Raw genomic sequence first — 27,451 nt, forward strand, 5'->3', positions numbered from 1 at the left:
TCGAAATGGCGAACGCAGATAAAGTTGAGCTCGAAAATCCTCCAGCATCATTGAAGTCTCCGGTTTGGGAACATTTTGGTTTCGCAGTTACGTACAAGGATGACGGACAAAGACAGGTGGACCGAACCAAAGCTGTTTGTCGGCATTGTTCAACTAACATTGGTTACGCGGCTGGCAATACATCAAACTTGCACACTCATTTGAAAAGGCATCACCCGAACGTGAATATCACCGGTACCAAAAGAAAAAAAGACTGAAGTGCAAACCCAACTCCCGCTAGCATTTAAGCCTCCACCACTCGCAACAAGTTCAGACCGAGCCAAAGCTACTACAAACGCCATCCTTATGTTGCCATGGTAGCAAAGCGCTACCTGGCTGTATCTGCTACCTCTGTCCCTAGAGAGGGTGTTCTCCACAGCAGGAGACATTGTTAGTGCCAGCAGATCTGCCCTTTCGGCTCATGTTGGAGGAGGACACTCAGGATGTTCCCAACAGCAACCCTGAGGATTCCTTACTTACTGATGAGTTTGAGGGCGAGGTCTTTGTTGGCTCTGGACTCTTTGGGGTGTTTGTAGAGGAACATGACGGAGCGCCCGATGCCGCTGTGCTTCAGAGTCTCCTGACTCACACTGGGCAGCTGCAAACACACAGGAAGCACTTAGTGAGAGAGGAGCATAGCAAGGAAGCATCCTAGCGAGGGAGCATCCTTAACGAGAGGAAACGTCACAGGAAACACTTAGTGACAGGGGAGCATAACGAGGGAGCATCCTAACGAGGGAGCATCCTTAACGAGAGGAAACGTCACAGGAAGCACTTAGTCAGAGAGGAGCATAGCGAGGGAGCATCCTAACGAGGGAGCATCCTTAACGAGAGGAAACGTCACAGGAAACACTTAGTGACAGGGGAGCATAACGAGGGAGCATCCTAATGAGGGAGCATCCTAACGAGGGAGCATCCTAACGAGGGGAGAGGAGATTCTGTCGTCACATCGTTCTTATATCAATGTATTACATGGCTTAGTTGAATACTCGATTCTGATTGGTCAATTCAGAACACGTGACACGTTGTTAATCCAAAACAGACAGACCGTTGCTAAGGACTTATTGACCGTTGCTAAGGACGCTCACATCTGCACAAAGAAGTCCGGTCGATGTAACTGCATGCAGAAGTAACGGGGCAGAAACCCTCCTTTGTACGCAGCGGTCCAGACATAGACATCAAACGGCGACACATATTCAGTTCCTTTGGCTTTAGGGCAGGGATATCTAGATACTTCCCGAGGTCTGACATAAAGAACTACTTTTAAAGCAAGCAGCGATGTTTTCAAATCTGTAATCAAAAAGCTCTTCAAAAACGCTATTGAAGCAGATCCTGCCTCTGCTCCGTGGTTCAAACGGTAACAACGGACTTCTCTTAGCGTCGGGCTCCTGATCTGCCTGTCGGGTGCTCTTTTCCGCAGAATGACCGCCTCGCTGCAGCCCTTACCCTCGGAGGTCGACGCTGAGGCCCTCTGTTATAGGGGTTCAGGGCTCAACGCTAACTTTTAAAAGTGGTTGTGAGGGTTGTTGCACAAAAGATCCGAGCGCGCACAGCAGAAATCTGAGAGCAGACATTTCACGAGCGCACAGAAACAGCCTGAGTGCGAGGAGAAGGTTTTAAGCTGGAACACAGGAAAGCTGTAAGCAGCAATATATCTGAGTGAGAGCGTACAGCTTGAGCAGAAGCAGAGCAAGTCTAAGTGCAAGCAGGCACTATTTGAGTGCGAGGACAGGGTTTGAAGGAAAGAAATACATATTCTGAACGTGAAATCCATAAAGTATGCTCTCAGATTTAAAGACCACGCTCTTGAACAAAGGTAGGGAATAGCCCCCAGACTCTATGGCACAGCCAACCCTCTGGACATGAAAGCGCTGTGACTATTTTTGTAAATATTGTAGATACATTTTGATGTTGGTGCTTTGAAGTATTCTCTGTCTTCCCCACCAAGACGTGAAATAACACTGCTCACTGCGGGCTGTGAATACATTACTGTGTGATAACGTTTCCATCTTGCTTTTCTTTTGTACTCATGGTCTCTTAGCTATGTGTGCATCCGTGTGACGTCCCTGCAGCCTGCGCACGCTGCTAGCTTAGCCTGCGCACGCTGCTAGCTTAGCCTGCGCACGCTGCTAGCTTAGCCTGCGCACGATGCTAGCTTAGCCTGCGCACGCTGCTAGCTTAGCCTGCGCACGCTGCTAGCTTAGCCTGCACACGCTGCTAGCTTAGCCTGCATCTGCTGCTAGCTTAGCCTGCATCTGCTGCTAGCTTAGCCTGCGCACGCTGCTAGCTTAGCCTGCATCTGCCATGTCTGAGCTTGTACAGTAATAAAGTCACTGATCATCTTGAACCCAGATGGAGTCACCTCCTGCAGGATGCGCAGCAGCTCTCCTCGGATCCTCAGAGCAGGGAGAGATTTATCTGGGAGAGGACTGATCCACTCTTTGATGGCCGACATCACGCCGCTGTCGATGAACGTCTCCTTCAAGTCCTGTCTGAGGGAAACACAGCACGGTCAGCACCGCTCGGTTCAGGAGGCAGAGCTGCTGCGTCGTACACTCAAACAGATTACTCATCGTCTCAAGTCTTCTATGTTTTTAAACCTATTCTACAAACGTGTATACACATGAATACACACAGACGGGGGGTCACGTCACATCTTCCCCACTTCATTGCAGGAGATGGGTTTCAGGAGCTCTTACTTCCTCAGGTGCAGGATCACGTGCGGCAGCAGCGTGAGTTTCTTTAACGCCGGTTTCTTCAGAGCGTTCAGAGTGCGGTCCTCCTGTCAGAGAGAAACACGGTCAGTATCACGGGAGGCTCTTATTGTGGCGGGGAGGGGCTTTTATTGTGGCGGGGAGGGGCTTTTATTCTGGCAAGGAGGCTTTAATTGTGGCGAGGAGGGGCTTTTATTGTGGCGGGGGAGGCTATAATTGTGGCGGGGAGGGGCTTTAATTGTGGCGGGGGAGGCTATAATTGTGGCGGGGGGGGGCTTTTCTTGTGGCGGGGAGGCTTTTATTGTGACGGGGAGGGGCTTTTATTGTGGCGGGGAGGGGCTTTTCTTGTGGCGAGGAGGCTTTTATTGTGGCGGGGAGGGGCTTTTATTGTGGCGGGGAGGCTTTTATTGTGACGGGGAGGGGCTTTTATTGTGACGGAGAAGGGCTTCTATTGTGGCGAGGAGGGGCTTTTATTGTGGCGGGGAGGGGCTTTTATTGTGGCGGGGAGGGGCTTTTATTGTGACGGAGAAGGGCTTCTATTGTGGCGAGGAGGGGCTTTTATTGTGACGGGGAGGGGCTTTTATTGTGACCGGGAGGGGCTTTTATTGTGACGGGTGACGGGGAGGGGCTTTTATTGTGGCGGGGAGGGGCTTTTATTGTGACGGGTGACGGGTGACGGGGAGGGGCTTTTATTGTGACGGGAGGGGCTTTTATTATGACGGAGAAGGGCTTCTATTGTGGCGAGGAGGGGCTTTTATTGTGGCGAGGAGGCTTTTATTGTGACGGGGAGGGGCTTTTATTGTGACGGGTGACGGGGAGGGGCTTTTATTGTGGCGGGGAGGGGATTTTATTGTGACGGGTGACGGGGAGGGGCTTTTATTGTGACGGGGAGGGGCTTTTATTGTGACGGGTGACGGGGAGGGGCTTTTATTGTGGCGGGGAGGGGATTTTATTGTGGCGGGGAGGGGCTTTTATTGTGACGGGTGACGGGGAGGGGCTTTTATTGTGACGGGGAGGGGCTTTTATTGTGGCGGGGAGGGGATTTTATTGTGGCGGGCAAAATCTTATTGCGGCTCCGAGGCTCTTATTGTGGCGGGTACCTCTGCGGCCTCGTTCATCTTGCTGATCATGGCGCTGACCACGTCGTCGGCGTCGCTGATGAACGTTCCTCCGTCCCGGTTTCTGCGCTTCCGGCTGTTCATCGCCTTCCTCTTCGCCAGCATGACGTCGAAGTCTGACATCATGCTCATGCTGCAAACACAGAACACACACTCAATGCTTTGAAGTCTGACATCATGCTCATACTGCAAACACAGAACACACACTCAATGCTTTGAAGTCTGACATCATGCTCATACTGCAAACACAGAACACACTCTCAATGCTTTGAAGTGCAGGGAGAGTCCTGCTCGTTGTTTCCCCGTCCACTACCTTCTTATTGTAAACACATGCAGCTTCCATGCATCCTTTCTAGATGTTGTGTGTGTGTGTGTGTGTGTGTGTGTGTGTGTGTGTGTGTGTGTGTGTGTGTGTGTGTGTGTGTGTGTGTGTGTGTGTGTGTGTGTGTGTGTGTGTGTGTGTGTGTGTGTGTGTGTGTGTGTAACTAAAAGGCCCCTGTGTGTGATAAATGAAGGGTCCTCACTCCTGCCCGCTGCGGTCCACCCCCTCGTCAGAGTCCGAGTCCTCCTGCTGCGCCTCCTCCTGCTGCGCCTCCTTCTTCTCCTCCAGATCCTCCTGGTTGAACCCCTGCAGGACGACACAGGTTGTTATTACACTTCATTAAGTCTGCAGCGCGTCTGAGCTTCAGTTTGAGTCTGAACTCACGGTGAACTCCTCCTCCTCTTCGTCCCCGGACTCTCCGAAGATGTCAGCGATCATCTTCCTGTAACAAAGAGACGGTTCGCTTTGGGTTAGAATCGGAGAATCCCCGATTCTGTGCATCATCTCTACATTCATGCTGTTTCTACTGTCAAGCACTTCCTCCTCCTATGATACTCACTCCTCCTCCTCGCCCTCTCCTGATTCGCTGTCGCTCCCAAACAGAGCCTTCTCGTCCTTCTTCTCCTCTGTGACCTTTGACCCCTCCTCTTCATCACTGCTGTCTGAGCCCAGCTCCCTCAGTTTGGCTAACGTGTCGTCATGGCCGTCTCTGTCCGAGTTCTCCTCGTCAGACATCGCCCGACTCCTCTTCACTGTGAGGAGGCACAGAGGGAGGAGAGGACATCATTACAGGAGGCTATGACATCATCACAGGAGAGGACATCATTACAGGAGGCTATGACATCATCACAGGAGGCTATGACATCATCACAGGAAGATATGACATCATTACAGGAAGATCTGACATCACAAGAAGATATAACATCATCACAGGAGGCTATGACATCATCACAGGAGGAGAGGACATCATCACAGGAGGCTATGACATCATCACAGGAGGCTATGACATCATCACAGGAAGATATGACATCATTACAGGAAGATCTGACATCACAAGAAGATATAACATCATCACAGGAGGCTATGACATCATCACAGGAGGAGAGGACATCATCACATGAGGCTATGACATCATCACAGGAGACTATGACATCACAGTAGACTATGACATCATCACAGGAGGCTATGACATCACAGGCAGAGCTCTCGACTAACTTTTTTCACCATCCTGCCGGAACCGTCCCAAGTACAATCTAAGCCGTCCCGAAATTAAAATATTAGTTTTTCTACATTATCATTGGTTAAAATCATTCAAAGTGACCTTTAACATAAATAAAATATCATACAAATCATTAGATGATAATTCATCAACCTTTTTATTTGAGTAAATCAGTCAATCACATGACAAAGGCCAAATATATTTAAACAAACGAGAAAATTACTCTAATATTGAATCCAATCAAGTCCCATCCAATTAACAAAAAAATCCAACACTCTGTCCTGAAGACAGAACCCAGAGTAACCACTAACCAGGAGGACAGTCTGTAACACAGTCAGGAGACCTTTACAAACTGCCCCGCCCCCTCGCACACAGACGGGAGAGAGAGATCTTGTCTGGATTGGAAAACTCGAAAATACATCATAGACGCATGTTGTAGTCGTATTGCATAAGAAACGGAGTTGGATAAACTAAAACTGCGATATAATGTTTATGTAGCAATAATACATATGACATATATTTTTTAAATGTCTCCAGTACCGATAAAAAGTCAGATAACGTCGGAGCTTAACGTTACCACTGTCTTTAATAATTCCGGCCCGGGGACCGTTTAATACTGGGGCTCGGTACCCATCCATACATGGGGAGAGGCGCAGCATATTGCTAAGTACTAAATACGATGGAGGGTTCTCATCTCAGCCTTATTACCCATAGGGGATGAAGAGGAGTAAGTAAATAAAGAGGCCGGCGCTCCAGGGTCTGGTTCTACAGTTCGTTTTTGTGATGTAACGGTAAAACATTTCAGAATTCCTCCACGGGATACCATTGTCATTTTACATCACTCAACCCGCAAAATACACACACTCAGTACATAGCCTACTGTAGATAGACCCGCGAATTTGCGGGCCAGGAATTCGCGGGCACAGCTGTAGCTACGTACTGTGTGTTTATTTCGCGGGTTGCTAAATGTTTTGTGTGTGTGTTTATCTTGAAAAGGAGGGCTAATAACTGTGTGCTACACAAAACGTGCAGTCGGTTTCATTTTCATCGCTGTTTGTAGTAGAGTAAGCTGGGTATTTTAACTGTCGTCCCAAAATTATTTTTTATCCTCCCCGACACTATTTTTTTCGGCCCCGGGACGACGGGACGCCCTTAAGCTCGAGCCCTGATCACAGGAGGCTATGACATCATTACAGGAGGCTATGACATCATCACAGGAGGCTATGACATCATCACAGGAGATGACATCATCACAGGAGGAGGTGACATCATCACAGGAAGAGATGACGTCATCATTCACCGTGAGGTCAGGGCTGATTCACATCCACCAGAGACTAGGGATGCCAGCGATTATTCGAATATTCGTTACATTCTCATAATCGAAAATTATTTTTAAAATTCGATTTTACTTAATGCTGCACTCTCTCTACACGGACGGCGGATAATCGATTATTATTCGCCTGGGCTGTCCGATTTTTGATCATGGTCAGTTTCTGGCATCCCTACCAGAGACTAACGGTACGTCCACACAGCAGCGTTATGTGATTGGTTGAGCTTCAGACACGCCCGCCGGCAACCTTTTTCCAAAGCAGCTGTGTGGACCAGCCATGAGAGGGACTAAGAGAGACTGCTCTAACAATAATAATAGATTACACTTGTGTAGCACCTTTCGAGGGACCCAAGGCCGCTTCACATGGGGAACAAACAAACAAACAAAAGGGGCAGATAATACTATGATCTCTGATTGGTGGTTTCTCCCCTGATGAAGATGGGTTAGAGATCTTCCTCACCTGGTTTGTTGGTCTTCTCCTCGTCTTCCTCCTCGCTGTCTGACAGGATGGCCTTCTTCCTCTTCACTGCAGAAACACACAAACACAGGTCAATAAACCCTGAAGGTACATTCACCTCAGAGGAGAGCACCAGGTGAGCTCAGAGGAGAGCACCAGGTGAGCTCAGAGGAGAGCACCAGGTGAGCTCAGAGGAGAGCACCAGGTGAGCTCAGGGGAGAGCACCAGGTGAGCTCAGAGGAGAGCACCAGGTGAGCTCAGAGGACATCACCAGGTGAGCTCAGAGGAGAGCACCAGGTGAGCTCAGAGGAGAGCACCAGGTGAGCTCAGAGGAGAGCACCAGGTGAGCTCAGAGGAGAGCACCAGGTGAGCTCAGAGGAGAGCACCAGGTGAGCTCAGAGGACATCAATCACCAGGTGAGCTCAGAGGAGAGCACCAGGTGAGCTCAGGGGAGAGCACCAGGTGAGCTCAGGGGAGAGCACCAGGTGAGCTCAGGGGAGAGCACCAGGTGAGCTCAGGGGAGAGCACCAGGTGAGCTCAGGGGAGAGCACCAGGTGAGCTCAGAGGAGAGCACCAGGTGAGCTCAGAGGAGAGCACCAGGTGAGCTCAGAGGACATCAATCACCAGGTGAGCTCAGAGGAGAGCACCAGGTGAGCTCAGGGGAGAGCACCAGGTGAGCTCAGGGGAGAGCACCAGGTGAGCTCAGGGGAGAGCACCAGGTGAGCTCAGAGGAGAGCACCAGGTGAGCTCAGAGGACATCACCAGGTGAGCTCAGAGGAGAGCACCAGGTGAGCTCAGGGGAGAGCACCAGGTGAGCTCAGAGGAGAGCACCAGGTGAGCTCAGAGGAGAGCACCAGGTGAGCTCAGAGGACATCAATCACCAGGTGAGCTCAGAGGAGAGCACCAGGTGAGCTCAGGGGAGAGCACCAGGTGAGCTCAGGGGAGAGCACCAGGTGAGCTCAGGGGAGAGCACCAGGTGAGCTCAGGGGAGAGCACCAGGTGAGCTCAGAGGAGAGCACCAGGTGAGCTCAGAGGAGAGCACCAGGTGAGCTCAGAGGAGAGCACCAGGTGAGCTCAGAGGAGAGCACCAGGTGAGCTCAGAGGAGAGCCTGTACTACGAAGCTAGTTCAACCTAACCTGGATATGTTTGAGTTAGCCGGTTGGCCTAATCCAAAACATACACGCTCTCGCTAAGCGGTGTCAGAAAGACGTGTAACATCTTAAAGTTGGAATGAGGTTTCTGAGTGAAAGTGTGAAGGAACAGTTAGCAGTTGAGTGGTATGAAGATTTGTTGAAGTTGAAGATTTCCTCCATTGACTTCCATGTTAAAAATGTGATGTATTATGGGATGGATCTCTGGAATTATGAAAGTTATGAATGAGAAAAGTAATAGCCATCGATTCCCGACCGAGCTGAACGTTTTGATGTTTGAACGGAGTTTCTGCGATGTGGAATTTGGGAGAAGAGGCGCAGAATAACCCGGAGGAATAATAAAGAACTCCTTAGTGGGAGTCAGTGTGAGCGTTCCCACTAAAGGACTCCTTAGTGGGAGTCAGTGTGAGCGTTCCCACTAAAGAACTCCTTAGTGGGAGTCAGTGTGAGCGTTCCCACTAAAGAACTCCTTAGTGGGAGTCAGTGTGAGCGTTTCCACTAAAGGACTCCTTAGTGGGAGTCAGTGTGAGCGTTTCCACTAAAGGACTCCTTAGTGGGAGTCAGTGTGAGCGTTCCCACTAAAGGACTCCTTAGTGGGAGTCAGTGTGAGCGTTCTCACTAAAGGACTCCTTAGTGGGAGTCAGTGTGAGCGTTCCCACTAAAGGACTCCTTAGTGGGAGTCAGTGCGAGCGTTTCCACTAAAGGACTCCTTAGTGGGAGTCAGTGTGAGCGTTCTCACTAAAGGACTCCTTAGTGGGAGTCAGTGTGAGCGTTCCCACTAAAGGACTCCTTAGTGGGAGTCAGTGCGAGCGTTCCCACTAAAGGACTCCTTAGTGGGAGTCAGTGTGAGCGTTCCCACTAAAGGACTCCTTAGTGGGAGTCAGTGTGAGCGTTCCCACTAAAGGACTCCTTAGTGGGAGTCAGTGTGAGCGTTCCCACTAAAGGACTCCTTAGTGGGAGTCAGTGTGAGCGTTCTCACTAAAGGACTCCTTAGTGGGAGTCAGTGTGAGCGTTCCCACTAAAGGACTCCTTAGTGGGAGTCAGTGCGAGCGTTTCCACTAAAGGACTCCTTAGTGGGAGTCAGTGTGAGCGTTCTCACTAAAGGACTCCTTAGTGGGAGTCAGTGTGAGCGTTCCCACTAAAGGACTCCTTAGTGGGAGTCAGTGTGAGCGTTTCCACTAAAGGACTCCTTAGTGGGAGTCAGTGTGAGCGTTCTCACTAAAGGACTCCTTAGTGGGAGTCAGTGTGAGCGTTCCCACTAAAGGACTCCTTAGTGGGAGTCAGTGTGAGCGTTCCCACTAAAGGACTCCTTAGTGGGAGTCAGTGTGAGCGTTCCCACTAAAGGACTCCTTAGTGGGAGTCAGTGTGAGCGTTCCCACTAAAGGACTCCTTAGTGGGAGTCAGTGCGAGCGTTCCCACTAAAGGACTCCTTAGTGGGAGTCAGTGTGAGCGTTCCCACTAAAGGACTCCTTAGTGGGAGTCAGTGTGAGCGTTCCCACTAAAGGACTCCTTAGTGGGAGTCAGTGGGAGCGTTCCCACTAAAGGACTCCTTAGTGGGAGTCAGTGCGAGCGTTCCCACTAAAGGACTCCTTAGTGGGAGTCAGTGTGAGCGTTCCCACTAAAGGACTCCTTAGTGGGAGTCAGTGTGAGCGTTCCCACTAAAGGACTCCTTAGTGGGAGTCAGTGCGGGCGTTCCCACTAAAGGACTCCTTAGTGGGAGTCAGTGTGAGCGTTCCCACTAAAGGACTCCTTAGTGGGAGTCAGTGCGAGCGTTCCCACTAAAGGACTCCTTAGTGGGAGTCAGTGTGAGCGTTCCCACTAAAGGACTCCTTAGTGGGAGTCAGTGCGAGCGTTCCCACTAAAGGACTCCTTAGTGGGAGTCAGTGTGAGCGTTCCCACTAAAGGACTCCTTAGTGGGAGTCAGTGCGAGCGTTCCCACTAAAGGACTCCTTAGTGGGAGTCAGTGCGAGCGTTCCCACGAAAGGACTCCTTAGTGGGAGTCAGTGTGAGCGTTCCCACTAAAGGACTCCTTAGTGGGAGTCAGTGTGAGCGTTCCCACTAAAGGACTCCTTAGTGGGAGTCAGTGTGAGCGTTCCCACTAAAGGACTCCTTAGTGGGAGTCAGTGGGAGCGTTCCCACTAAAGGACTCCTTAGTGGGAGTCAGTGCGAGCGTTCCCACTAAAGGACTCAAGACTCTTGAACTGTGATTTATTTACTTCCTGTTGCACTCAGTCGTGCGTTGGTGAGGGTTTTCTTTGTAATCACAAAGCTGTGTGTTTCTCTGTTACCTGGAAAGGATATGGTTTAGTTTGTATCCGTGTTCTGTTTGTCTCTAAATAAAGTTAGATTTGAATAACATGTCTTCATCAGAGTGTTACCTGGAAAGGATATGGTTTAGTTTGTATCCGTGTTCTGTTTGTCTCTCAATAAAGTTAGATTTGAATAACATGTCTTCATCAGAGTGTTACCTGGAAAGGATATGGTTTAGTTTGTATCCGTGTTCTGTTTGTCTCTAAATAAAGTTAGATTTGAATAACATGTCTTCATCAGAGTGTTACCTGGAAAGGATATGGTTTAGTTTGTATCCGTGTTCTGTTTGTTTCTCAATAAAGTTAGATTTGAATAACATGTCTTCATCAGTGTTACCTGGAAAGGATATGGTTTAGTTTGTATCCGTGTTCTGTTTGTCTCTCAATAAAGTTAGATTTGAATAACATGTCTTCATCAGAGTGTTACCTGGAAAGGATATGGTTTAGTTTGTATCCGTGTTCTGTTTGTTTCTCAATAAAGTTAGATTTGAATAACATATCTTCATCAGTGTTACCTGGAAAGGATATGGTTTAGTTTGTATCCGTGTTCTGTTTGTTTCTCAATAAAGTTAGATTTGAATAACATATCTTCATCAGAGTGTTACCTGGAAAGGATATGGTTTAGTTTGTATCCGTGTTCTGTTTGTCTCTAAATAAAGTTAGATTTGAATAACATGTCTTCATCAGAGTGTTACCTGGAAAGGATATGGTTTAGTTTGTATCCGTGTTCTGTTTGTCTCTAAATAAAGTTAGATTTGAATAACATGTCTTCATCAGAGTGTTACCTGGAAAGGATATGGTTTAGTTTGTATCCGTGTTCTGTTTGTCTCTCAATAAAGTTAGATTTGAATAACATGTCTTCATCAGAGTGTTACCTGGAAAGGATATGGTTTAGTTTGTATCCGTGTTCTGTTTGTCTCTAAATAAAGTTAGATTTGAATAACATGTCTTCATCAGAGTGTTACCTGGAAAGGATATGGTTTAGTTTGTATCCGTGTTCTGTTTGTCTCTAAATAAAGTTAGATTTGAATAACATGTCTTCATCAGTGTTACCTGGAAAGGATATGGTTTAGTTTGTATCCGTGTTCTGTTTGTCTCAATAAAGTTAGATTTGAATAACATGTCTTCATCAGTGTTACCTGGCTTCTCGTCTTCACTGTCGTCTTTCTGCTGCTCTCCATCACTTCCTGCTGCCTTCTTCTGTTTGCCCTCCTCCTCTTCCTCCTCACTGTCAGACTGCATGACAGCCTTCCACTTCCCTCCTCCCTCCCCCCCAGAGTCTATCTGTGCCGCCTTGCGTTCTGCAGGCGTCTCTGTTTCAGAGTCACTGTCTGCTTTCTTCCTCTCCTCCTTCTTCCCCTCCTCTTCCTCCTCCATGTCTGAGCTGCTCGCCCTGCGTTTGGCGGCAGGCGACGCCCCGCCCCCCTCCTCGTTATCTGACGTGTGTTTGGCGGAGGGCGACTCGTCCTCTGAGCCGCTCATCCTGCGTTTCACCGGAGGAGGGGATTCGCTGTCGGTGGGTCGAGGACGAGCCTCTTCATCATCGCTGCCTCCTCCTCTTCGCTGCTCCTCTTCGTCAACGCTGCCTCCTCCTCTTCGCTGCTCCTCTTCATCATCTCTGCCTCCTCCTCTTCGCTGCTCCTCTTCATCATCTCTGCCTCCTCCTCTTCGCTGCTCCTCTTCATCATCTCTGCCTCCTCCTCTTCGCTGTTCCTCTTCATCATCTCTGCCTCCTCCTCTTCGCTGCTCCTCTTCATCATCGCTGCCTCCTCTTCGCTTTTCCTCTTCGTCATTGCTGCCTCCTCCTCTTCGCTGCTCCTCTTCATCATCGCTGCCTCCTCCTCTTCGCTGCTCCTCTTCATCATCGCTGCCTCCTCCTTCCATGGGTTTCGGGGCGTCTCCATTGTTACTGCCATCGTCCTGTGGAGACAAACAGTCCTGGCTCAGAGTCACAGAAACATCTGGAAGCATTTCAAAGCTCACCCACGAGTCAAGCTCCTCGTACACGCCGACCCACCTGGGGATGAACCTGGTTCTGAACCTGGGGATGAACCTGGTTCTGAACTTGGTTCTGAACCTGGGGATGAACCTGGGGATGAACCTGGTTCTGAACCTGGGGATGAACTTGGTTCTGAACTTGGGGATGAACCTGGGGATGAACCTGGTTCAGAACCTGGGGATGAACCTGGGGATGAACCTGGTTCTGAACCTGGGGATGAACCTGGTTCAGAACCTGGGGATGAACCTGGGGATGAACCTGGTTCAGAACCTGGGGATGAACCTGGTTCTGAACCTGGGGATGAACTTGGTTCTGAACTTGGGGATGAACCTGGGGATGAACCTGGTTCTGAACCTGGGGATGAACCTGGTTCTGAACCTGGGGATGAACCTGGTTCAGAACCTGGGGATGAACCTGGTTCAGAACCTGGGGATGAACCTGGTTCTGAACCTGGGGATGAACCTGGGGATGAACCTGGTTCAGAACCTGGGGATGAACCTGGGGATGAACCTGGTTCTGAACTTGGGGATGAACCTGGTTCTGAACTTGGTTCTGAACCTGGGGATGAACCTGGGGATGAACCTGGTTCTGAACCTGGGGATGAACTTGGTTCTGAACTTGGGGATGAACCTGGGGATGAACCTGGTTCAGAACCTGGGGATGAACCTGGGGATGAACCTGGTTCTGAACCTGGGGATGAACCTGGTTCAGAACCTGGGGATGAACCTGGGGATGAACCTGGGGATGAACCTGGTTCAGAACCTGGGGATGAACCTGGGGATGAACCTGGGGATGAACCTGGTTCAGAACCTGGGGATGAACCTGGTTCTGAACCTGGGGATGAACTTGGTTCTGAACTTGGGGATGAACCTGGGGATGAACCTGGTTCTGAACCTGGGGATGAACCTGGTTCTGAACCTGGGGATGAACCTGGTTCAGAACCTGGGGATGAACCTGGTTCAGAACCTGGGGATGAACCTGGTTCTGAACCTGGGGATGAACCTGGGGATGAACCTGGTTCAGAACCTGGGGATGAACCTGGGGATGAACCTGGTTCTGAACTTGGGGATGAACCTGGTTCTGAACCTGGGGATGAACCTGGTTCTGAACTTGGGGATGAACCTGGGGATGAACCTGGTTCTGAACCTGGGGATGAACCTGGTTCTGAACCTGGTTCTGAACCTGGGGATGAACCTGGTTCTGAACCTGGGGATGAACCTGGTTCTGAACTTGGGGATGAACCTGGGGATGAACCTGGTTCTGAACCTGGGGATGAACCTGGTTCTGAACCTGGGGATGAACCTGGGGATGAACCTGGTTCAGAACCTGGGGATGAACCTGGTTCAGAACCTGGGGATGAACCTGGGGATGAACCTGGTTCTGAACCTGGGGATGAACCTGGTTCTGAACCTGGGGATGAACCTGGGGATGAACCTGGTTCAGAACCTGGGGATGAACCAGGTTCAGAACCTGGGGATGAACCTGGGGATGAACCTGGTTCTGAACCTGGGGATGAACCTGGTTCTGAACCTGGGGATGAACCTGGTTCTGAACGTGGTTCAGAACTTGGGGATGAACCTGGTTCTGAACCTAGGGATGAACCTGGTTCAGAACCTGGGGATGAACCTGGGGATGAACCTGGTTCTGAACCTGGGGATGAACCTGGTTCTGAACCTGGGGATGAACGTGGTTCTGAACCTGGTTCTGAACCTGGGGATGAACCTGGTTCTGAACCTGGGGATGAACCTGGGGGTGAACCTGGTTCTGAACCTGGGGATGAACCTGGTTCTGAACCTGGTTCTGAACCTGGTTCTGAACCTGGGGATGAACCTGGTTCTGAACCTGGGGATGAACCTGGTTCAGAACCTGGTTCAGAACCTGGGGATGAACCAGGTTCTGAACCTGGTTCTGAACCTGGGGACGGGGCCCCTGAGGAAATAGAGTTTGACCTGTATCACCAGGTGGGTTCACACGTAGGAGGAGCTGGACTTGGTGGTGCAGACATCAAAGTAAAAGAAACATTAAAAACACAGATAGAAGTGTTTTAAGAAAAGTATACCATTAAAACAGAGAGTAGCATATAGCAGTATTTACATGGAAACAGAACGGAACCAAGAAGTATGACCCGTCCAGGAGCCTCAGGTCCTCAGGTCCGCTCTCTGCTCCAAGAGTCAGAGTAAACATAGCGTCTGTCTGCCCCGAGCATCTGGAACACTCCCCCTGATCCTGCAGGTCCGCTGTGACCCTTACTACTTTAAATCCAGACCATAAACGTGTCTTTTGTCGCTGCGTTTGAGTGAGCTGTTCATACCCACAATGCACTCTGGCTTTCATTCGTGTGCTTTATACCTGTTGTGTTTGTTTTATTATCTTGCCTGTTTTGAAATGCCATTCTATAATGTGTCTCTGCTGCATTTCTCCTGAACGGTGTTTTGCAAAGCGCTCTGAGTGAGGTGTGCTGACAGGTGCTGTATAAAGACACGTTCCTGGCCTACAGTAGAAACCTGATCCGCTGTTGATGCAATGCACAGGAGCGATTGAGAGCGGGCAGCACTAAAGGAACCACAGGGGCTGAGTGTAATGTGTCAGTGCGTGAGCTCTGACCTCAGACTGATGGCCGCCGTCTGACCCCGGGAGTTCATCCTGAACCGGAGTGCCGCCTCCATCGTCTGCAACAAAAACAAACAACCGGTCAGAGACACACGCCAGCGTCCGCACCTCGTTAGGACGTACTGTCACACACCTGCAGAAAAATAATGTTTTAGTGGTGGAATAACAGCAAGAAGTGCAAAATAACTATTTGATAACAGAAGCATCTCCATTGGAGGGGCATCTGAGTGCGAGACCATAGAGACAAGAGAGAAAACACATCTGTAACAATAACCTCAAGCTGAGTTTACAAAGAGCCCAAGACAAAGCTGCTCCGCACACTCAAATATTCTGAAATGTCCAAAAGGCATCACGTCTTGGTAAAAACAGGATGTGTCCTATTATTAACTGAAACCCAATATCACTGTCTTTGCCCAGAACTACTAAGAAGCTATACCAGGCTCCATGCGTGGAGCGTCGCTCATCAGGTGACTTCACTGCTTATGTTCAACAAGGAGACATTAAACCTGCTTCACAGCCTTCATATGAAACTCCACCAGATCAGTGCCTCAGATGTGTACTGAGGGAAAGAGCACATCTACTCGGTTATATATTACAGTCCTGAACCTGCAGCCCTTAGGAGACACGGACAGCCTCATCATCACCTTTAGTCCCCCGAGAATAAGAGCTAGACTACCACCTGTGAACCGTGTTCAGCCTGAAGCCTCACCTGTGAACCGTGTTCAGCCTGAAGTAGGGCTGGGCGATATATCGAGTTTTGAATTTATATCGATATATTTTCATGCGCGATATAGGATTACATCATATCGTATATATCGATATATATTAAAACAAGCTGCAAGTTGCTGCAAACTCCGCTGCAAACTCTCTCTGCCCCGCGGCCCGCCTCTCTGTATCTCCAAGCAGCAGCAACGGCGCCCTGCCGCCTCCCCCTCACTACCCCCTCGCCCTCACCCCCACCTCCCGACATTTGCATGAAGAAGCATGGCAGCAGCAGCGAACAATCCGGAGATAGAGGAGGAGACAGAAAGGAGAGAAGGTGATACAGAAAACGAGGATGAACTGGTTGTTAAGAAGAAAACAAACGGCTCTCTCATTTGGAGATGGTTTGGTTTTCAAGCGGCAGACGTGGAGCAGAAAAATGCACTTTGTAGACAATGCCGGAAAAAAGTTGCAACGAAAGGGTCGAGCACAACAAATCTCTTCCACCACTTACAACAGAAGCACAAAGTGCAGTATGAGGAGTGTATTAAACTGCGTGCTGCAACCCAGACCGTGAAGACTTGTCAGCCTCCTGCCTCAAAGCAAATCACGCTACACAACTCACTCACACGTGGTGTGCCTTATGAAAAAAAAAGCGAAAAGTGGCGTGAAATAACGAAGGCAGTGGCATATCACTTAGCCAAAGACATGGTCCCCACGTCGACTGTGGAGCAGACCGGCTTTGTAAAGCTGCTAAAAGCTGTTGACCCCAGGTACGAGTTACCTGGTCGAAATTACTTTGCAAGAGAAGCCCTGCCCGAGATGTACACCGAAGTGAGAGAGCGTCTCCTCGCCCGGCTCGCTCTAGTGTCTCACTTCGCACTGACCACCGATATCTGGTCCAGCAGGACCTGCGAGCCGTACCTGAGTGTGACAATACATTTCCTAGATGGGTGGGAAATTAAAAGTGCCTGTCTCCAGACCAGCTACTTTCCCCAGGACCACACCGGGGAACACATAGCTGAAGCCCTGCAGGATGTCCTCGTAAACTGGAAGCTCAAACCAACGGGACTGGTCGCTATAACAACAGACAACGGGACTAATGTGGTTAAAGCAGCGCGACTTAACAAGTGGATGAGGATGCAGTGTTTTGGACACAGACTTCACCTGGCCATCGGTGAGTGCAATATTGAATGAACTAATATGAAATTAGAAAATAATGTTAATAAAATAAATAACTTAAACGGATAAACTATGTGCATGTGTTGTGTAATGTGTAAATTAAAGGCGTGTTGGTTAAAGCAAGGAAGGAGGGGGAGAAAGAAAGAATTGAGGGAGGAAGGATGGAAGAAAGAAATCAGGGACAGAAAGAATATGAAATGAAGGTAGTAAGGAGAAAAGAAGCAAGGAGGGAAGAAATTATAGAAGCAAAGAAGCAAGGAAGGAGGGGGGGAGAAAGAAGGAACAGAGGGAGTGAGGGAGGAATGAAGGACAGAAGGAGGGAGGGAAAGAAGGATTTGAAGATTGAAGGAAGGATGGGGGAGAGAAGGAAGGAAGGCAGTAAAGAAGCAAGTAAGGCGGGGGAGAAAGCAGTAATTGAGGGAATGAGGGAGGATGCAAGAAAGAAGGAAGAATGGTATCTTTATTTATTTATGCTGGTAGTTTTTGTTCCTGAATTATTTCATGCATGTTGATGTGCAGCTTCTAAACGTTAAATAAAGTGCCTGTGTGAGGTTTGGCTTCAAACTAGGACTGTCTGTTTTGTTTTTACTTTACGGAAAAAATATCGAGATATATATCGTATATCGCCATTCAGCTAAAAAATATCGAGATATGAATTTTGGCCCATATCGTGCAGCCCTAGCCTGAAGCTTCACCTGTGAACCGTGTTCAGCCTGAAGCCTCACCTGTGAACCGTGTTCAGCCTGAAGCCTCACCTGTGAACCGTGTTCAGCCTGAAGCCTCACCTGTGAACCGTGTTCAGCCTGAAGCCTCACCTGTGAACCGTGTTCAGCCTGAAGCTTCACCTGTGAACCGTGTTCAGCCTGAAGCCTCACCTGTGAACCGTGTTCAGCCTGAAGCCTCACCTGTGAACCGTGTTCAGCCTGAAGCTTCACCTGTGAACCGTGTTCAGCCTGAAGCCTCACCTGTGAACCGTGTTCAGCCTGAAGCTTCACCTTTGAACCGTGTTCAGCCTGAAGCCTCACCTGTGAACCGTGTTCAGCCTGAAGCCTCACCTGTGAACCGTGTTCAGCCTGAAGCTTCACCTGTGAACCGTGTTCAGCCTGAAGCCTCACCTGTGAACCGTGTTCAGCCTGAAGCCTCACCTGTGAACCGTGTTCAGCCTGAAGCCTCACCTGGACCGTGTTCAGCCTGAAGCTTCACCTGTGAACCGTGTTCAGCCTGAAGCCTCACCTGTGAACCGTGTTCAGCCTGAAGCCTCACCTGTGAACCGTGTTCAGCCTGAAGCCTCACCTGTGAACCGTGTTCAGCCTGAAGCTTCACCTGTGAACCGTGTTCAGCCTGAAGCCTCACCTGTGAACCGTGTTCAGCCTGAAGCCTCACCTGTGAACCGTGTTCAGTCTGAAGCCTCACCTGTGAATACTACTGCTGTATAGATCTATATTTCTGTTGCTTTTATCTAGAATACTTTATATTGTGTATTCGTATTATGTTTATACTGTACTCCTCCTTTTAAATATATGAATGCCTGAACACAGTGCGGCTGTAACAACATCATTTCCCAACGTGGGATCAATAAAGTACCCATCTACCTACCTACACATATATACCTACCTACCTACCTACATTTAGCATAGTTAGCTTCACCTACGACCAACTGCAATGGATACAACTGATTCAAGAGGGACTGGATCTCCTGTTTAGTAACCGTTATGAGATACAGACAGTCTTCTCCATTAATCGCATTGAAGTCACAATATGACAGAGAGTAAGAGCTAAACCGCCTCCTGTGTGTCATGTGTAGCACCTGGAGCTACCTATACTTGAAAGTGTACTTGTGTAAATTGCAATATGTATGTATTTTAAATACTATGTGAATGCCTGCTTATACGATAATGTGCTATGTTCTTCGTCCCTATCTATACTCTGCTGTAACAACGTTCATTTCCCCTTTTTGGGACGAATAAAGGGATTCTGATTCTGAAGCTTCACCTGCAATGGATACACTTAGCATGTTAGCATAGTTAGCTTCATCTACGGCAAAGAGTGGATGTAGCATAGTTAGCTTGTTAGTTTCATCAACGACCCACTGCAATGGATACATGTAGCATAGTTAGCTTGTTAGCTTGATCTACGAACCACTACAATGAGTGGATGTTAGCCTGTTAGCATAGTTAGCTCCATCTAAGAACCACTACAACGAGTAGATGTAGCATAGTTAGCTCCATCAACGAGCCACTACAATGAGTGTATGTAGCATAGTTAGCTTGTTAGCATGTTGTGAAACAAAGCAGAGCAACAGTCTATTTTTACCAGAGTTTCTCCCGGACACAAAGTCTTCCTCTTCTCCGTCCATTTCCCTGAAGAACAAAGGCTCGAGTTCAGATCCGAACAGCTGACGGCTCTGTGTTTGTTTTAACTTTAATACAAAAGCGGGAGAAATTATATGATTTTTTTTAGAAACTAAAAGCTAACTGAGAGCCAAAATGGTGGTGTGGCTAATAAGATATGCGCATGCGCCAACGTGCGGCCGTCTAACAATGACGTAGTAGGATGTTTTTTTCAAAATAAGATATGATAAGAAACTTTATTGATCCCCAGTTTTCCCCTGGCAGCTCAGGTTCCCCAGCAATACATGAATATAAAGTACATTTAAAAACAAAAACCCATCTATATAACGTTTTCCCTGGTTGCAAATATCCCACGTTAAATAACAGAAAACATCAACCTTGAAGTGGGGTTAGCATTTAGCCATCGCTGCATTCATAGCTGCCCTCTTCAGTTTGTAGGGCTTGGTTTGCTGTAACAGTTCAAAGCAAAGGAGGTGGAGGATCTGTGTGCTGTCAGCTGGGAATCAGAGAATGTCCCTTCCCTTCAGGCTAGTTTAATCTCACATGGGTTTCTTTCTATCGCCTTCTTCCTAACATCGCACAGGCTCATGATCATCTTGTCTTCTTGTCTTTATTAGGATCCCCATTAGCACAGACTCATGAGCATCTGGTCTTCTTGTCTTTATTAGATCCTAATAAAGACAAAGACTTATGAATAAGGAGTTTAAGAAGAACACTGAGTGACGTCAGAGTTGAGAACAGAACATTATTAGCAGGATCAAATTGGGTCACTCCGGATTAAAGCCATCACTGCATCTGATTGGAAAACATCCAACTGGCAGCTGTGATGGTTGCCATTGCGTACAATCAGAGACAATACATCATGTATTTTTTAGCTGCCCGGAATATGCAAGACAAAGACTCATTCTGCAAACTGCAATGGAACAACATGACATCAAGGACATGGATCTCAAGACAATATTCGCAAGAAACACGGGAAATGAAGTCAACAAACTGATCTTCAAGTTTCTCAAAAACTCTCTACTGAGGACAGACATAACTTGAAGATTCAACAAGTCAACAGTAGGTGGCGACAATGCTCCAAGTGGTTGCGACTCGCCATTAAACCAAAGAAGAAGAAGAAGAAGAAGACGTCAGAGTCGCGCGACACAGTCCCCATAACAACACACGTGTATCGAGATGGCGGACTCGAGTCGGCTGTGTTCGGTGTTCCTGGGCTCAGAGACCGGCATCCTGAAGGGGGTCAGTCTGTCCCGGAAACAGGCCTTTAACTTCTGCAACACGCAACACCTGTCCCGGGACCAGGAGGTGCGCGTGCTGGTGTGGGGGGACCGCGCGGAGACGGACCTGCTGCTGGGGGCGCGCGACGGATCCGTCAAGACCTTCAGCCTCGAGAAGGGGTCTTTCACCGAGACCCGGAGCTGTGGAGACCCGCAAGAGGGAGGCTTTACTGGGCTGGAGGTCCTGGAGGAGGGGGGGCTGGTGACCTGCCAGGAGACCGGGACCATCAGGGTGAGTAGAGAGAGAGAGACCTGTAGACCTGTAGAGAGAGAGAGAGAGAGAGAGAGAGAGAGAGAGAGAGAGAGAGAGAGAGAGAGAGAGGGAGACCTGTAGACCTGTAGAGAGTGAGACACATGTAGACCTGGAGAGTTTTTAAATCTCACAAAGTGTCCCCCTGGTTCTGATGAATGTTAACATGAGGATTGGAGGGGGGAGTACTCAATATCAACATGTGTACTGAAGTAATATACTTAGCTACTACACCTGTGTAACATGTGATGGTGTTCCAGGTGTTTACATGGTGTTTACATGTGATGCTGTTTCAGGTGTTTACATGGTGTTTACCTGTTTACCTGTCTCAAGGTGTGGCGTGAGTCCAGCAGTGACCCGGTAGCAGAGGTGATAACGGGGAAGAACGTGTCTCGGATGCGTCAGAACCCGGCTCAGAGAAACAAAATGGCCACCGGGGGAAAGGAGAACGGGCTGAAGATCTGGGACCTGGAGAACCCAAAGAACCCCCCCGTGTTCTCCGCTAAGAACCTGAGGGACGACTGGCTGGACCTGAAGAGGGCTCAGTGGGTCCGGGACATGGCCTTCATCCCCCAGTCTGAGAAGGTGGTCACCTGCACGGGCTACCATCAGGTGGGTCACTGCTACACTCTGGTGTGTGTGTGTGTGTGTGTGTGTGTGTGTGTGTGTGTGTGTGTGTGTGTGTGTGTGTGTGTGTGTGTGTGTGTGTGTGTGTGTGTGTGTGTGTGTGTGTGTGTGTGTGTGTGTGTGTGTGTGTGTGTGTGTGTGTGTGTGTGTGTGTGTGTGTGTGTGTGTGTGTGTGTGTGTGTGTGTGTGTGTGTGTGTGTGTGTGTGTGTGTGTGTGTGTGTGTGTGTGTGTGTGTGTGTGTGTGTGTGTGTGTGTGTGTGTGTGTGTGTGTGTGTGTGTGTGTCTCAATAAATACTAGCTAGCCTGACGGTGTGTTCAGGGTCTCTCATCACACACACACACACCTTACTGGAGCCTCTGCTGTTCACACCGCTGCGTGCGTGCGCTCTCATGCTCTCTACATTGGATTGATATTTGAAAGGTTCATTATGAGTTGTATTGTATGTGACGCACAGCGGGCCGTTATAATAACGCTCTCTAATAACGAGCTTTTGGAACTGAAACACTTTTGGGAGAAAAAATATATTTATAATCATAATGTTTCATATGGTCCACGGCCCCTCCTTAGTGTGTTCATATATACATCAATAACACTTTGTCCCCCCCCCAGGTCCATGTCCACGGCCCCTCCTTAGTGTGTTCATATATATATCTGACCTGAGAACAGTGAGAAGATGGATTTGAGTATACCATTGAATAATGACTGAATACATAAGCTTAAGCAACAAAACATTGTTTATTTTTTTCAAGGATGTACTTAACAAAGACCAACAGAAAAGTGACATTTTTGCCATAAAGTGTAGCAATAGCATATTTAGGAATATAGTACATTTCAGAGATTCAGGTAGCCTATAGGTAGGTAGACCTTCTGTAAACTATAACACTTTGTTTTTGAAGTAAAACACAATACTTTCAAGTACATTCAGAACATTGGAAACCCTGACTATTAGAAAGCATCTCTCTGTTGCTTCAGAGGCCAGAACAGACTTTGTTGATTTACCAACAGTTGATTTAAAAAATCTAATACATTTCAGTCCAACTCTCTCAATAACCTTGGCCAAAACAATAAACAGTTCAACATAAAGTGCCAGTTGCACCAACAACGTAATAAATAGTTCAACATAAAGTGTACCATTTAAAATAAAATAAAAAAGTTCCAGTGATTGACCTCAATCCCTCCTATTCTTCCAATATCCTGATGACAAATAAAATCTCTCTGTTGCATAGGCCACTGTTTGATCAACGCGAATTGGGTGTGGGTCCTTGTACTCCGAGTCGGGCTAACGTCCACGCTAGCTTCCACGCTAGCTGCCATATGTTTTGCATTGAGGTGATACTTGAGGCTTGATGTGCTGCGGTGATATGCAAATTCCTTTTTGCATAATTTGCAAACAACCGTGCTCTTATCGACGCTTCCATCCGTCCGTTTTTTAAAACAAAATGTCCCATCCACGGGGCCAACCAAAGCGGTCTCATCAGCTTCTTCGTTCATGTTTGACTATTGTTCACTGTGGCTTGTTGTTGTCTGAAGTCATGAACATTAGTTGGTGCTCCAGTATAATCGGTACCCCTGAAACTCATCCAGTGAGAAACGTTCCGCGGTGCAAAAATAAGTGCGATTAAAATGCGTTAATTTTTTTTAATCTTAATTAACGCGTTAAAGTCCCGGCCCTAATATATATCAATAACACTTTGTCCCCCCCCCCAGGTCCATGTCCACGGCCCCTCCTTAGTGTGTTCATATATATATTGATAACACTTTGTCCCCCCCCCCCCCAGGTCCATGTCCACGACCCCTCCTCCCCCCAGCGCCGCCCCGTGATGGAGATGGAGTTCGGGGATCACCCTCTGACGGCCCTCTCCCTTCCGACGGGGGGCACCTCTGTTGTGGTGGGCAACACCCGCGGCGAGGTGGCCGTGCTGGACCTGAGGAAGGGCCTGGTGAGGGGGGTCCTGAAGGGTCTGTGTGGGGGGGTGAGGGCCCTGCAGTGCCACCCCTCCCTCCCCATCGTGGCCTCCTGCGGTCTGGACCGGTTCCTCCGGATCCACAGCCTGGGGGACGGGAAGCTCCAGCACAAGGTCTACCTCAAGTCCCGCCTGAACTGCCTGCTGCTCGCCAGCCAGCGGGAGGAGTGGGGGGGCGGGGCAGGGGCGGGGAGCGAGGAGGTGAAGAAGGAGGAAGAGGAGGAGGATGAGGAGGATGAGGTGTGGGAGAACATGGAGAGGGTGGAGGAGCAGGGGAAGAGGAAGAGTACTACAGAAGAGGAGGAGATGCTGAAGAAGAAGAGCAAGAAAGGAGAGGATTGAGGCGTTTGAGGCCCGGTCACAGTGTGGGACATTTGAACGCTGTGAGGCTGAAACTGAGATGTATTTTGTGATATTTTGTCTGAGAGCTTTATTAAAATAACAGCTTGTACTCACGACTCCTCTTACGTTATTATCTCATTCAGACGAGCCTCACCTGAAGCTCATTCGCTCAGACGGGGTTAACGATCTGTGGATGTGGGTCCACCCGTCCTATCAGTCAGATAGAGACTAGAACTATATATCTAGAGCAGTGGTTCTCAGATGGTCAGGCCTCGGGACCCGCTTTTTCCTTTGTCAATACATAGCGAGCCAACATTTTGAACCACTCGAATCTATTCAACAAAACATGGTGCAGTAATATATCTATAGATATACAGTGGGGCAAACAAGTATTCAGTCAGCCACCAATTGAGCAAGTTCTCCCACTTAGAAAGATGAGAGAGGTCTGTAATGTTCATCCTGGGTATACCTCAACTATGAGAGACAGAATGAGAACAAAAAAATCCAGAAAATCACATTGTCTGATTTTTAAAGAATTTATTTGCAAATGATGGAAAATAAGTATTTGGTCAATAACGAAAGTTCATCTCAATACTTTGTTATAAACGCTTTCTGTAAGTCTTCTCAAGGTTTTCACTGTTGCTGGTATTTTGGCCCATTCCTCCATGCAGATCTCCTCTAGAGCAGTGATGTTTTGGGGCTGTCGCTAGGCAACACGGACTTTCAACTCCCTCCAAAGATTTTCTATGGGGTTGAGATCTGGAGACTGGCTAGGCCCCTCCAGGACCTTGAGATGCTTCTTACGAAGCCACTCCTTCGTTGCCCGGGCGGTGTGTTTGGGATCATTGTCATGCTGAAAGACCCAGCCACGTTTCATCTTCAATGCCCTTGCTGATGGAAGGAGGTTGTCACTCAAAAGCTCACGATACATGGCCCCATTCATTCTTTCCTTTACACGGATCAGTGGTCCTGGTCCCTTTGCAGAAACACAGCCCCAAAGCATGATGTCCCCCCCCCCCATGTTTCACAGTAGATGTTCTTTGGATGCAACTCAGCATTCTTTCTCCTCCAAACACGTCGAGTTGAGTTTTTACTAAAAAGTTCTATTTTGGTTTCATCTGACCATATGACATCCTCCCAATCCTCTTCTGGATCATCTGAATCAGTGGTCGCCAACCAGTCGTCCGGTCGATCGTGAGTGTGGTACGGGTAGATCGCGGACAGTTAAAAAAAAAAGTAACAAAAGAAAGAAAATTCAAATAATAATGTTTGAAAAATACGTTTTTAGATGTAAACCTATCATCCACCACCCCGTTAGCAGGTGCCACTTGATTGACGTATATTTGAGACACCTCAATAATATAATACATTAACCGTGCTTTACGTGAACCTCATCATGACACAAGAGAGGACGGCAGCACTGTAATTTCCCGTGTTCAGTGAACGCAACAGAGGCAAGTCACCACACCAATCAGAGAGTTGCATGGAAATACACGTGTGCTTGTGTCATTCAAGCTCGGCTCTGTGTGTGTGTGGCAATAGCGCATTTAGTGTAATAGAGAGAGGGAGAGAGAGGGACCGGTGCTAGCGGGGACCGTGATGTTAGCATCTGGTTAGCTAGCTGCACTAACGGACATAAGGAGCTGTTTCCACAACAAGCTGGAGGAGAGTCCTCCCCTGTCAGACTGAGGGGCTCAGGTGAGCTAAAGGACTCTCTGAGTGTTTAGAACGGTTTTGTCAAAAATTATTCAAAAGATTATTTCCGCGGCACACCTTCATATGATCATTATAGTTATACAAACAATAAGAGAATCCATGAAAAACAGTTATGAAATACTATATGGCAGTAAAACAAGAATACAGTTTGAAAGGGGAGTGATTTGTAAAATATCCATAAAGAAAAAGAACATCTGCTTTCAGTTGTGTTTCCTCTGGTGTTGAGAGATGTATCCATAGATCTCTTAATGTTGCTCTCAAAGTGCACCAGATTGATGCTTTCAACTTCAAAATTTAAAAAAAAATCTTCCCGGGGGAGCATCCCCCCAGACCCCCCTAGAGGAGGTGAGGACCCCCCTAGAGGAGGTGAGGTCCGCCCCCCAATAGCACTTTACCCCTGCCTATATGCCGTGAGCTGATTATGGAGCCTTCATTGTAACAGTAATTCAGATGAGCCAGATATAAAAGGCCTCACATTGGAAGCACTGTCTGCAATAGGTAGATCTCTCCTGTCCTAGGCCGAGGTCTGTGATCTTGGGCTTAAAAAGGTTGGTGACCCCTGATCTAAATGCTCTCTAGCAAACTTCAGACGGGCCTGGACATGTCCTGGCTTAAGCAGGGGGACACGTCTGGCTCTGCAGGATTTGAGTCCCTGGCGGCGTAGTGTGTTACTGATGGTAGCCTTTGTTACTTTGGTCCCAGCTCTCTGCAGGTCATGGACTCGGTCCCCCCGTGTGGTTCTGGGATCTTTGCTCACCGTTCTTGTTTCTCATTCTGACCCCACGGGGTGAGGTCTTGCGTGGAGCCCCAGATCGAGGGAGATTATCAGTGGTCTTGTTTGTCTTCCATTTTCTAATAATTGCTCCCACAGTTGATTTCTTCACACCAAGCTGCTTACCTATTGCAGATTCAGTCTTCCCAGCCTGGTGCAGGTCTACCATTTAGTTTCTGGTGTCCTTTGACAGCTCTCTGGTCTTGGCCATAGTGGAGTTTGGAGTGTGACTGTTTGAGGTTGTGGACAGGTGTCTTTTATTCTGATAACGAGTTCAAACAGGTTCCATTAATACAGTTAACAAGTGGAGGACAGAGGAGGCTCTGAAAGAAGAAGTTACAGGTCTGTGAGAGCCAGAGATCTTGTTTGTATGTTATTGACTAAATACTTATTTTACACCATCATTTGCAAATAAATTCTTTAAAAATCAGACAATGTGATTTCCTGGATTTCTTTTCTCATTCTGTCTCTCATAGTTGAGGTGTACCTAGGATCAACATTACAGGCCTCTCTCATCTTTTTAAGTGGGAGAACTTGCTCAATTGGTGACTGACGAAATACTTTTTTTCCCCACTGTATATATATATATATCTATATAGATGTATCTATATAGATATATAGATATATATCTATATAGATATAGATATATATCTATATATCTATATCTATATAGATACATCTATATAGATATATATCTATATAGATGTATCTATATAGATGTATATATATCTATATAGATATATATCTATATAGATATATATCTATATAGATGTATCTGTATAGATATATATAGATATATTCGCTTTCCAGCATACAATATTACTTAAAGTGAAGTACAGTGCATATATCCTTTATATCCCTTATCAGAACTAAAGAATGCTTTAAAGGTTTAATGAGATGATGGAATCAAAGCTGAACTGTTTAACATCGAGGGACACATGCTGGAAACCCAACCCCAGCAGGGGGTCTGGAAATAGTAGAAATACTAATATAA

The 27,451-nt window shown here is 48.0% G+C and overlaps 2 protein-coding genes across 5 annotated transcripts in view; one reads left to right on the forward strand and one right to left on the reverse strand.

Moving 5' to 3' along the window:
* iws1 (interacts with SUPT6H, CTD assembly factor 1) overlaps nt 1–19,669 on the reverse strand; it is a 29,040-nt gene extending 9,371 nt beyond the window's left edge. For 3 of the 4 annotated variants that reach the window (XM_079678548.1, XM_079678551.1, XM_079678549.1), the window contains exons 1-11: nt 19,467–19,669; nt 15,264–15,328; nt 11,800–12,580; nt 7,203–7,268; nt 4,753–4,945; nt 4,578–4,635; nt 4,396–4,499; nt 3,854–4,004; nt 2,739–2,821; nt 2,402–2,531; nt 520–637 (exon numbers count right to left, since the gene is read on the reverse strand). In XM_079678548.1, the coding sequence (XP_079534674.1) occupies nt 520–637; nt 2,402–2,531; nt 2,739–2,821; nt 3,854–4,004; nt 4,396–4,499; nt 4,578–4,635; nt 4,753–4,945; nt 7,203–7,268; nt 11,800–12,580; nt 15,264–15,328; nt 19,467–19,509 (1,792 nt within the window). In that variant the 5' untranslated portion in view covers nt 19,510–19,669. The remainder of the gene's footprint in view (nt 1–519; nt 638–2,401; nt 2,532–2,738; nt 2,822–3,853; nt 4,005–4,395; nt 4,500–4,577; nt 4,636–4,752; nt 4,946–7,202; nt 7,269–11,799; nt 12,581–15,263; nt 15,329–19,466) is intronic. The other variant, XM_079678550.1, reaches the window with a different exon arrangement.
* A 931-nt stretch (nt 19,670–20,600) lies between these two features.
* Nucleotides 20,601–24,078, forward strand: wdr74 (WD repeat domain 74). The gene is made up of 3 exons (XM_079678585.1): nt 20,601–21,016; nt 21,368–21,646; nt 23,442–24,078. Exons 1-3 carry the CDS (start codon nt 20,684–20,686, stop codon nt 23,967–23,969), a joined length of 1,140 nt encoding a protein of 379 aa, XP_079534711.1. The 5' UTR covers nt 20,601–20,683; the 3' UTR covers nt 23,970–24,078.
* Nucleotides 24,079–27,451: the final 3,373 nt, after the last annotated feature.

Source organism: Notothenia rossii, assembly GCF_949606895.1.
Source record: "Notothenia rossii genome assembly, chromosome: 4".
Taxonomy (NCBI): Eukaryota; Metazoa; Chordata; class Actinopteri; order Perciformes; family Nototheniidae; genus Notothenia; species Notothenia rossii.